Genomic DNA, 12,318 nt, shown 5'->3' on the forward strand with positions numbered 1-12,318 from the left:
ATCATTCTGGTTGCCCTTTTCTGCACTTTTCCCAATGCTCTAATATCCTTTTTGAGGGGTGGTGACCAGAACTGTACACGGTACTCCAAATGAGGACGTACCATCGATTTTCTTTCCACCTCTTTCCTTCTTTCTTTTCACCCCTCTCTCTCTCTTCCTCTCTCTCTTCGACAAATAAATATCATTGGACAAATAAACATTATCAATATCTGCTTTTATCCCTTTTGTTTTTATTTTTGGGAGTCTCATTTGATGTTAAAAATAATGTGCGTATTTTAAAAATAAAAATGCGTGTAATCTTTGTTCGTGTCTTGCGGCTCTCAAACGTCTTGACGTTTATTCCGTGTGGCTCGTACACTGAGCAGGTTCGGCCACCCCTGTTTGTCCAGCCGCTGCTTCAAGACGGCCAGGAAGGGGGGAGCTTACCACCTCCCCAGGCAGCCGATTCCACTGCTGAACTACTCTTACTATAAAAAATCCCCCCCCCCCCGATATCCAGCCAGTGCCTTTCCGCCCATAATTTGAACCCATTCTTTCGAGTCCTCTCCTCTGCTGCCAAGAGGAGCAGCCTGTCAAAGACAATGAGAGCCAGTTTGGTGTCGTGGCTAAGTGTGCAGACTCTAATCTCGGAGAACCGGCTTTGATTCCCGTCTCCTCCACTTGCAGCTGCTGGTGTGACCTTGGGTCAGTCACAAGTTCTTATAAGAGCTGTTCTTGAAAAAGAGCAGTTTCTCTCAGAGCTCTCTCAGCCCCACCTGCCTCACAGGGTGTCTCTTGTGGGGAGGGGGAGGGAAAGGAGTTTGTAAGCCGCTCTGGGACACCTTTGGGTAGTGAAGGGCAGGGTATAAATCCAATCTCCTCTTCTTCTTTTACCTCACAGGGTGTCTGTTGTGGGGAGGGGAAGGGAAAGGAGTTTGTAAGCCGCTCTGAGACTCCTTTGGGTAGTGAAGGGTGGGGTATAAATCCAATCTCTTCTTCTTCTTCTTTGTTTTCAGTTTCAGAATCCACAGTCAAATTCTCTTCTCTCTCTTGCAGAACATGGTCGGGGCTGGGGAGGTCGACGAGGAACTTGAAGGGGAAACCAAGGAGGAATGTGAAAAATACGGCAAAGTTGGGAAGTGTGTCATCTTTGAGGTAAGGAACACCAGCCGCATCAATGTGTTGCCGAAGGCTTTCACGGCCAGAGTTCATTAGTTGCTGTAGATTTTCCGGGTTGTGTGGCCACGGTCTTGGCATTGTAGGACGTGACGTTTTGCCAGTAGCTGTGACCGGCATCCTCAGAGGTATAAACACAGGAAGGTGGAGTACTCTCTGTGTCTACCATTTTGCTTCTTCTCACCTTGACACAGAGAGTACGCCACCTTTCTGTGCGATGCCTCTGAGGACGCCAGTCACAGCTGCTGGCGAAACGTCAGGTCCTACAATGCCAAGACCGCGGCCAGACAACCCCGGAAAATCTACATCAACCAGCCGCATTGTTTGCCAGCATATATTTTTGTGCCTTATTTATCTATATATCTAATAGCCAAGGCGCCCCCTGCGTGCGGATATCTAAATCCGCACATCGGGGGCACCTGGGGGGCAGAGAGATTTTCCTGCACGTTTGGGGCAATCCCCAGATGTGCCGAAAAATCTGAAATCTATAAAAAATATAGTAAAGTAAAAGCCTCGCCGCTGGGGGGGAGAAGGCTTGGCCGACCGCCGGCTGTGAGCCACTCGGCCCTCACTGCCGCCGCCACTAGGGGAGGGAGGAGGCTTGGCTGGCCGAGCTCAGGCCTCGCCGCCGGTGCCGAGGGAGGAGGGAGAAGGCTTGGTGGGTCCGGTGGCTGGGAGCCGTGTGGGCCTCGCCGTTGGTGCCAGGGGGGCGGGGAAGAAGGGGAGAAGGCTCACCTGCGGCTGCCTCCTCCTCCACGTGGAGTCCCCTCCCTGCGAGTATCGCGGGTCCCCCTTCTTGTTTCTCCTATTTCAAATCCTGTTTTTATTGTGAATTGTAAAATGTAATTAAACTGAGAACAGTTGCTCTGGCTTGCTGATGTTTCCTTATGAAACCACATATAAAGATTCTAGTTTTCTAAATATTGTGGAACCCAGGTCCTTTCCATCTTTCGTGCAAAATGGACTTTAGCAAAAAATGTGCAGTCAAGAATAAAATATTAGGTGTTGAGACCTTCGACTGGATTTTGTTGAGAGTACCAGTTCAGGTTAAATGGTGATAAGCATTCTCTCACTATTTATCATCATTTGAACCTGTACAGTTTTCATGTAGAGTCCTCAACCTTTTTGAGCCTGTGGGCATCTTTGGAATTCTCACACAGGGTGGTGGGTTCAACCACAATATTGCTGTCACAAGAGGCTGAGCCAACTACATTAATAGTAACTGTTCAAGATTTCAGACAAAAGCTGTTCTCCTTCAGTGGAGGGAAGTCATCCAGGAAGTGGTTAGGTCACTCCTCTGCTCACTTGGATAGGGCGAGCCTGTGAGGTAGGTTCGGCCGAGAGAGTGTGATTGGCCCAAAGTCACCCAGCGAGCTCTCATGGCACGAGTGGGGATTTGAACCTCGGCCTCCCAGATACTAGGCCAACACTCTTAACCACCACACTACACTGGTTCCTTACAGGCCCGCAGCCAGGATTTTGTGGCTGGCAGGGCAATTTTTTTTTCCTGGTGGGGCTGCCATTATTTGCCATAATGAAGGGGGGTGGCGGCATGTGCCCCTCTCCCTCCCCTCCCGCAAGAGTTAAAGGGCTCTCCAGCTGATGGGCCCCGTACTCCCCTCCGGTCACTGTTCTCTCAGGAGCAGTTTCTGTCAGAGCTCTCTCAGCCCCACCGACCTCACAGGGTGTCTGTTGTGGGGAGGGGAAAGGAAAGGAGTTTGTAAGCCGCTCTGAGACTCCCGAGTGAAGGGTGGGGTATAAATCCAATCTCCTCCTCCTCCTCCTCCTCCTCCTCCTCCTCTTCTTCTTCCCCCCCTCCAAAACATCCTGTCATTAACAACCTTGCTCAGGTCTCGCAAACCAAAGGCCGTGGCTTCCTTCATGGAGTCTCAATCAATGCTCCCTCTTAGCTGTGGAGTCTTGCGAGCCAAAATGCTGCTTTGTGAGCTCCTGGCATTCAAGTTGTGAGCGAGCGATTGGGCTGCTGCATGGATCAGTTTGCTCTGAAGCCCTCCTTCAGGAGCTAAGGCAAAGATGTGTTAGTCGGAGGGCAAAACACACTGTGAGCTAGCTCACACTCGCTCAGTTTAGAGGGAACGCTGGAGACCAGCAATGCTCCCTTTAAGCTGTGGAGTCTCATGAGCAGAATCCTACTTCGTGAGCTGCTGGCATTCAAGCGGTGAGCGAGCGATTTGGCTGCTGCATCAGTTAGTTTGCTCTGGAACTGTCCCTTCCTGAGCTGAGAATAGTTACAAGAATGGGCACAGTCATAAGACCAATGAAAAAAGAAAAAAGAACTGTGACAATTTAGCGCTTGGTACTATATTTATAAATCATAGTATACAATAACAGAAAATAAGTAATATATATAGTGAATGTAGACGGTGGTCTCCGGAATGGTGTGCCGTTTCGACAATGATCTTCTTCTGAACAAGAATGTGTACATAAACTGTCTTTCAACAATTCATTTCTCTTGGTGACGTATTGAAAATATACTGTTGATTCACTTCATCATAAAGCTATGTTTACAGCTATGTTCTTCAATGGGCTATAATCAACAGTCACGATATATATTACTTATTTTCTGTTATTGTATATTATGATTTATGAATATAGTACCTTCCTGAGCTGAGACAAAAATGTGTGAGCCAGAGGCTAAAAAACGGTGAGCTAGCTCACACCGACTCAGCTTAGAGGGAGCACTGGGAGGGGGGGTGCCTGCCACCACTGTTCCCTTTAAGCTGAGTTAGTGTGAGCCAGCTCACAGCTTTTTAGCCTCCAGCTCACACATTTGTTGTCTTAGCTCAGGAAGGAGGGCTCCAGAGCAAACTAATGGATGCGGCAGCCAAATGGCTCGCTCACAACTTTAATGCACCGCGGTAGCTCACAGAGTAGAATTTTTGCTCACAAGACTCCACAGCTTAGAGGGAGCATTGCCTGCCACCCCCTGCTTCTCCTAAAAAGCATTTAAAGGACCCCTTTAAATGCTTTTTAGGAGAAGCAGGGGGGCTTTTTAGGAGAAGTGGGGGGGGGCTTTAAAGAAGGGGCTGGCCTTTTAAGGAAGGGGGCAGAGCCCCCAATAGCCCCCCACTGTCGTTTTGGGCCAGGTTTCTTAAGGTTGGGAGATACCCAGCATAGGCCTAGATCTCTGGAAACCCCAAAACATGAAGAGAAAGTGTCAGCAAGCTGCCAAATGGTTTATAGGGGTCTGAGGTATATGGTCACCCCTAGGTTCCCCCCCCTCCAGTATGCGCTTGGCCTTTCGTGCGCATTTCCCCTTTAGCCCCCAACTCCACATTCCTTTCTGGGTAGCAAGTCCTGCTTTGCTGTAACTCTATCTACTCAAGGCCGCAGGTGGAGAGCTGAGGAGCTTCGCTGTGTTTTAATTAGGGGAAGCCGTGGGAATGGTTTTCTTGTTTATTTCTAAGGAACTGTTGCATCTCACGGTTTAGGCGCGAGCGGCACCAATGAGCCGCGCGTGGGGGAACCCTGATTATTGGCTGATGTGCTTATGAATTTGCTTTATCCTTCCATGTCCCTTGGATTCAGGTTATTCCTAACACTGCTCTTGTTCAAGTGCTTCATGGCTTCAATAAACGTATAACCTTCTAGTAAGAGTGTGCTTCGTTGTAGTCGTGGGGACCTGACAGAAAGAGAGAACAGAGTAAAAAATCTTATAGAACTGTGTGTCCCCCTTCCTTTTTAAAAAAAAAATGCAAAATTTGTGTTAAACACACCATCATGTACCAAAACATCCCCTTATGAGCATCGAATCAAACTAGATGTGTGCCAGAGCAGTGTTACAGACTCTGGCCAGCAGCTCCGTGGGTTCTCAGAAATCCCAAAGAAGTAATACGAGAGATCTGGGTTTACTTCCAAGGAGGCCTTTAATAAAGCATCAGAGATACAGAAAACGCAGGCTGAGCGTCCCATCGGCTGGGCCCCGAGCGCACACGCACACAGAGCAAAACGTAGCCCGCTCGCGAGACCCCAGGCGTGGCTAAAACTGCACGTCTCACACCCTAAATGCTGGCTACGGGTCAAAGGAGGATTCATTAAGCTGTCCCGGACACCCGGATGAGCCATGCTATCTTCCAGTGGGGGGAAGAAACAACCCAGTCTTTGAAGATAAGCGCCGCCCACAAGCACGAGAGAGAGGAAAGTTCCCTTCAGAGCGGCCAGACGCCATCCTCTCCCGAGACGCAGGGGTGACTAAGCGCCAGCATGTAACAAAGATGGAGTCGCCCAGGCCAAACGAGCAGGAACCCAAGTGGGAAGCTCTGTCCGAAAAAGCATTCCACTTGACCCGTGTTTGTTCACGCACGAACCCTTCCAGCGCTAATAATGCCCTAATTGAGAACTTCCTACAGTGCCCGAAGCGTCTCAGACATCTATAGCACCGGTGATCCTTATCAGTTTCTTGTGAGAGTTGGATGAGTCAGTAGTTTGTCCCCCTGTGTTTGCTTGGCGTGAGTGAGTCAGGGTGGGGGGGGGATTTAGTGTTGGGAAGGACCCTTGGAGATCAGTAGAGGTTGTTGCATCTCAGTAGCTCCTGGCAAACCGATTCACCCAGCCTCCTTGCAAGCATTTCCTGGGGAAGTTTCCTCCGCTTCCTTAAAAATGTGTTCCGGTGTGCGACGGCAATAAAAAAAGGCAAATGAAGTGCTGAGGATTATGAGGAAGGGGATTTGAGAACAAATTGAAAGCAAAAAGAAGGGCAAGAGTGCGTAAGGGTGCGGTGATGGAAAGAGCGTTGGTGGAATAATGGTGGCGGCGGCTCCTACTCGAAAGCCTGGCGGAAGAGCTCCGTTTTACAGGCCCTGCGGAACTGTCCAAGGTCCCGCAGGGCCCGGATCTCTTCTGGGAGCTCATTACACCAGGTAGGAGCCGCCACCGAAAATGCCCTGGCCCTGGTCACAGTGAGTTTGATGTTCCTGGGGCCTGGAATATCCGGGAGATTTTGGGACCCTGACCGTAGTGCTCTTGGGGGAACATGCAGGGAGAGGCGGTCCCTTAGGTAGGCCGGACCCTGGCCATATAGGGAAAGCCCAGCTTCAGATCGAATCTGCTTTGTTTCCGAGCGGCCCTCCGTACCGATGGTGTATGTCTGATTCTAGATTCCAGGCGCTCCCGATGACGAAGCGGTGAGAATATTTCTGGAGTTTGAGAGGGTGGAATCGGCAATCAAAGGTAAGCCGCCGACGATAAAGCGCTCGGTTTCAGAAGTCCCGGGACCAGAAGATATATGTGGTTGTTATTTTCTGGGAAATGTCATTATGGAGACTGTCGCTTCAGTCCTTCTGCCCAGCAGGGAGGGTTGCCTCCGTGCTTAGTTCTCGTGGCCCTTTCTTACACGCCTAGGGATATGCCGGTCGCCACTTTGGGGCCAGGAAGCCATTTTTCTCCAGGCCGGTTTGGCCGGGGATCCTGGAGGCTCTTTGTCATCTTCTGGGCACCAACCAGGGGTCACTGAAGGTGTATATGGGGGGGGGGGGGGGGGTTTGTGTTTTGCTGTGGGTGGACTAGATGACCCTGGAGGTCCCTCTATGATTTTATGACGGGTAGATGCATAACACTTAGAATGTTCATAGAATCCTAGAATGTCAGAGTTGGAAGGGACCTTGCAGGCCATCTAGTCCAACCCCCTGGCACTCTGCAGGAGCATAGCCGAAAGATAGCCCTGCAACATACCCGAAAGATGGTAATCCAGCCTCCGCTTGAAAACGTCCAGCGAAGGAGCGTGTCCACCACCTCCCGAGGCAGACTGTTCCCCTTGTCACCGTGCCGATCTTTGTACTTACGGTTTAAAGTCGTTTCCCTTTCTCTGTGAGCGGATGAATACGCTGGCCATTCAGCCATCTCGTTTTTAAGGCTTCCTCGCTAGGGAAAACCCTACTGGGAAAATCATGAGCCTTAAATTGCCCCGCTTGCTTTTTTTCCTTTTCTGTTCTTTTCTTTTCTGCCATCAAGTCAAACTGACGTCTGGAGACCCCTAGTGGGGCTTGAAGGCAGAGGGGCGTTTAGAGGTGGCTTGCCATTGCCCGCTTCTGCATCACGACCCTGGTATTCCTTGGAGGTTGCCCTTCCAAGTACTAGCCAGGGCCGGCCCTCTCAGCTCCCAAGCTCTGACGAGATAGAGCTCACCCGTGCGCGGGGTCTAATCTGGGAGAACCGGGGTTGATTCCCCCACTCCTCCACTTGCACCTGGCTGGACGACCTTGGGCAAGCCGTAGTTCTGATAAGAGCTGTTCTTGAAAAAGAGCAGTTTCTCTCAGAGCTCTCTCAGCCCCACCTGCCTCACAGGGTGTCTGCTGTGGGAGGGGAAGGTAAAAGGAGTTTGTAAGCTGCTCTGAGACACCTTTGGGTAGTGAAGGGCGGGGTATAAATCCAATCTCTTCTTCTGCTCTTCTTCTCACCTGGGCTATCCGGTCAGGGCTCCAACTTGGGTTTTTTGTTACAGTTCCTGCTTAGCACAATCTAGCAAACTCCAATGCCTTTCTTTCCCTCCTCTTTCTTCTGACGAAGGGAGCCTCAACTCTCGGAAGCTTATACCCCCCCAAGATCCTGTTAGACTCAACGTCCAGTTGCAGCTCAGAGACCAACTCTTTCTCTTTCTTCTGACGAAGGGAACTTTGACTTCTCAAAAGCTTGTACTCTGAAAATCTTGTTGGTTTCTTTAAGGGCACCTGGACTTGAATCTAACTCTGACAAAGGGGGAGCTTTGAGTCTGGAAAGCTTATACCTGGAAAATTTTCAAGAGTCCAGCAGCACTTTAAAGGCTAACAAAATATGTGGTAGGGGATGAGCTTTCGTGAGTCACCGCTCACTTCTTCAGATACAGCTAGAACTGGAGTCCATTTGTCCCATATATTGGAAAGTGGAGTGATTTCAGGTGTTGAATGACAATAGCAGATGAATAACAATAGCAGGTGTGATTGGATTCAGGTGAGATATGCAGAGGGGTAGTAGGCGTGGAGAAATCAGCTTTAGTAATGAGACATGAAACCTAGGTCTTGATTCAGTCAAGGAGGATGCATTGTCTTGAGCTTCATTATCAGTGGCAATTCGGCAGTCCCTCTTTCTAATCTCCCTTTCAAATTCCTTTGTAAGAGAGCTGCTACTTTTAGGTCAGCAGCGGAATGTCCTGGAAGGTTAAAATGTTCCCCCGCTGGTCTTTGGATGTTGTGGAAAATTTTGTTGGTCTTTAACGTGCTGCTGGGCTTGAGTCTAGCTCTTCCTCTTTCTTCTGTTCTCCCCCCCCCCCACACACACACATTTATAAATTGGAAATGGGATTAGAGTCCTTCTGCGTTAAGTGGTAGACTCCTTGTGTGCTCAGAGAAAGCACCGTCCTTAGAACGGAACTACAGCTCCAGCCCGTGGTTCTGTAGCTGATTCGTTAACTTCTGTGTCTAACGGAGGGGTCCATGACGTGGTGCCCCGTGGGCACCCAACTGACACCTTTTCTGGGGCCCGCCAAGTGTTTTCCAGAAAGTGGGCTGGGCTGGGCGGGGCTTTCCCCCAGCAAGGGTTCTGATTGGCCACTGGAGGTGATTGGCTTTGCAGATTAAAAAAAAATGTTACGTTGGCAGCAGCTGCCACCGCAGCGCAAGGATTTTCACTGAAGGTCGGCCGAGGCAACCTTTTTGGGGCAGCCATCTTGCGGCGGCCATTTTTACCCAACACCACCAGCTCAGAGAGGTTAGGGGACCCCCCCTCCCGGTCTAACGGTATGTCTCCCGCCTTCTTTCTAGCCGTGGTTGACCTGAACGGAAGGTACTTCGGGGGCCGAGTGGTGAAGGCCTGTTTCTACAACCTGGACAAATTCAGAGTGCTGGACCTCGCCGAGGAAGTCTGAGCCCCGCCCGCCCCGCCCCGACAAGGACGTATCACTGTTGGAAATCTCCCCCCACCCCCCAGCTGCCGTGCTGAGAACCGAACAGAGCTTCTCTTCTAAAAACTGAAAAGAATTCCCTGAATGGATTCTTCCTACTTGTTGTGACGGACACAATTTATTATTATTATTTTTTGGGTTTTTACTGTACCATAAATATCCTTTAAGGTATGGCCTCTTCTGTGTTCTTGAGGATCCGGCGAGGTTTGCTCGGCCGCTTTGGAACGCCCTCCGTGGCGTGCTGATGAGGGAACCGTTGGTCTCGGCCCCCCCTTTTCTCTCTCCGTTCCTACTGGAAACATCGGTGCAGCAGCAGTGAAAGCTGATGGGGTCTTTTCGGCCCTGTAGCAGTCTGCGGCATTATCACAGTCCCTTTTGGATGGTGGTGGTGGTGGGGAGTACTTTCCATGTTGGGGGTCCCAGGTTCAATCCCAGACATAAGAACATAACTGGAGCCCTGCTGGATCAGACCATCTAGTCCAGCATCCTAAGAACATCCGTCTAGTCCAACATCTTAAGAACATAAGAAGAACCTTGCTGGGTCAGACACACCAGTGGTCCCGTCTAGTCCTGCATTCTGAGAACATAAGAAGAGCTCAAGTGGTTAAGACGCTGAACTGCAGGCTGTGGAAGGTCGGTAGTTCAGCAGTTCGAGACCCGAGTGTGCCGCGTGACAGAGTGAGCTCCCGTCTCTAGTTCCAGCTCCTGCCAGCGTAGCAGTTCGAAAGCAAGAAATTGCAAGTAGATAAATAGGTACCACTTCGGTGGGAAGGTCACAGCGTTCCGTGCGCCTTGGAGTTTAGTCATGCCGGCCACATGACCACGGAAACGTCTTCGGACAGCGCTGGCTCTTCGGCTTGGAAACGGATATGAGCACCGCAACCCTAGAGTCGGATTCGACTGGCTTTCGAGCAAGGGAACCTTTACCTTTACCTTACTGTTTCTTTGAGTCGTTCCATGCTCGGGCTGGTGTCGACTTTTATGGTGCCTAGCCACCGTGTTCTCTGGCAGCCAGGCCTCCTTTTGCCACTAACCAGTCCAAACCTCATTGTCTTTTCTAGTGAGTGCTTCTGCATGACATGGCTGAAAGAAGTCAGTCGCAGTTTTGTGATTTTTCCTTCCAGTGGCATGTCTGGCTTTATGCCAGAATGTCTGGTTTTTATTCCAGGATGGTGAGAGGGTTGGGATCCAAGTCTTACGAGGAAAGGCTGAAAGAGCTGGGACTGTTCAGCCTGGGAAAGAGAAGGCTTAGAGGGGACACGATTGCAGTCTTCAAGTATCTGAAGGGCTGTCATGTAGAAGATGGAGCAGATCTATTCTCTCTTGCTCTGGACTGCAAGACTAGATCTTATGGGTGGAAGTTACAAGGGAGTCACTGAAAGTGTTGGGTATGTTCAGCCTGGGAAAGAGAGGGCTTTGAGGGGACACGATTGCAGTCTTCAAATATCTGAGGGGCTGTCATGTAGAAGGTGGAGCAGATCTATCCTCTCTTGCTCCGGATTGCAAGACTAGATCTAATGGGTGGAAATTACAAGGGAGTCGTTACCAGCTAAATATCAGGAGAAACGTCCTAACTGTAAGAGTGGTTGAGCAATGGAACAGACTGCCTCGGGAGGGAGTGGATGCTCCTTCGCTGGACATTTTCGAGCGGAGGCTGGACGACCATCTTTCGGGTATGTCGTAGGGCTATCTTTTGGCTATGCTCCTGCAGAGTGCAGGGGTTGGACTAGATGACCTTCAAGGTTACTTCTAACTCTGATATTCTATGATAAGAACACAAGAACATAAGAGACGCCAATGTTGGATCAGGCCAAAGGCCCATCCAGTCCAACACTCTGTCTCACACAGTGGCCAGAAATACCAGGGGCCATCAGGAGGTCCACCAGTGGGGCCAGGACATTAGAAGCCCTCCCACTGTTGACCTCCCCCCAAGCACCAAAAAGACAGAGCATCACTTGCCCCTGAGTCCCTATCCATACCTTGTGGCTAATAGCCACTGATGGACCTCTGCTCCATATGCCTATCTTAATTCCCTTTTGAAGCCGTCCATGCTTGTAGCCGCCACCACTTCCTGTGGCAGTGAATTCCATGTGTTAATCACTCTTTGGGTGAAGAAGTACTTCCTTTTATCCGTTCTAACCCGACCGCTCTGCAGTTTCATTGAGTGCCCATGAGTTCTTGTATTGTGAGAAAGGGAGAAAAGTACCTCTTTCTCTACCTGCTCTATCCCATGCATAATCTATGATTCTATGCCCTCCACACAAAGACAGGCCATGGCAAACAACGTCTGAACGTCTCTCCCCCGACATGGACGGCCCAGGCCAGACCGATCTCATCAGATCTAGGAAACTAAGCAGGATCAGACCTGGTTAGTCCTTGGATGGGAGACCACCGAGGAAGTCCTGGGTCGCTCTGCAAAGGCAGGCAACGGCACGCCACCCCTGAACGTCTCTTGCCTTGAAACCCCTCCGGCGTTGCCGGAAGCTGGCTGTGGCATGATATACATAACATGTCATGTGTACACACTGCAACCATTCTCAGCTGGCTTAGCTAAGGATCAAGTTCCGCCTGATATTGCATTCCGGCGTGGTGTTTATGGTTAAATAAAAGCTGGGGTGATGTGTGTTTGTCGGTACCCAGCCCCATGGGAGTATTCAACCTTTCACCTCTCCGTGTCATTTCCCTTTATCTGCATGAAGCATACTCCTCACCCACAGTAATACAACATCTAATTTGAACATGGACACTGGTACCAGAGCTTGCAATAAACCCAGGTGCCAACTGTGCTGCCCCGTACTCCCAGACAGCACAATCACCGGACCTAACAACATCAGGTACACCATCTCTGGCTTATTCACTTGCTCGTCTTCTAACACTGTATAGAGAGCCAGTTTGGTGTCGTGGTTAAGTGCGCGGACTCTAATCTGGGAGAACCGGGTTTGATTCCCCACTCCTCCACTTGCACCTGCTGATGTGACCTTGGGTCAGTCACAAGCTCTGGCACAGCTGTCCTTGAAAAAGAGCAGTTTGTGTCAGAGTTCTCTCAGCCCCACCCACCTCACAGGGTGTCTGTTGTGGGGAGGGGAAGGGAAAGGAGTTTGTAAGCCGCTCTGAGACACCTCTGGGTAGTGAAGGGCGGGGTATAAATCCAATCTCTTCTTCTTCTTCTATGCCATTAAGTGTGCTACACAGGGCAAACAGGTCGAACCCTATGCCAAAGGATAAATGGACACAAATCTCACATTAAGAATCACAACACTGAGAAACCT

General features: G+C 50.2%; 1 protein-coding gene across 2 annotated transcripts in view; it reads left to right on the top strand.

The window, feature by feature from the left end:
* RBM17 (RNA binding motif protein 17) overlaps positions 1 to 9,156 on the top strand; it is a 39,675-nt gene extending 30,519 nt beyond the window's left edge. For both annotated transcript variants that reach the window (XM_015424729.1, XM_015424736.1), the window contains exons 10-12: positions 1,036 to 1,134; positions 6,273 to 6,345; positions 8,910 to 9,156. In XM_015424729.1, the coding sequence (XP_015280215.1) occupies positions 1,036 to 1,134; positions 6,273 to 6,345; positions 8,910 to 9,013 (276 nt within the window). In that variant the 3' untranslated portion in view covers positions 9,014 to 9,156. The remainder of the gene's footprint in view (positions 1 to 1,035; positions 1,135 to 6,272; positions 6,346 to 8,909) is intronic.
* The last annotated feature ends 3,162 nt before the right edge of the window (positions 9,157 to 12,318 follow it).

The sequence above is a fragment of the Gekko japonicus genome, unplaced genomic scaffold, assembly GCF_001447785.1.
Source record: "Gekko japonicus isolate JY-2015 unplaced genomic scaffold, Gekko_japonicus_V1.1 scaffold2865, whole genome shotgun sequence".
Lineage (NCBI taxonomy): Eukaryota > Metazoa > Chordata > Lepidosauria > Squamata > Gekkonidae > Gekko > Gekko japonicus.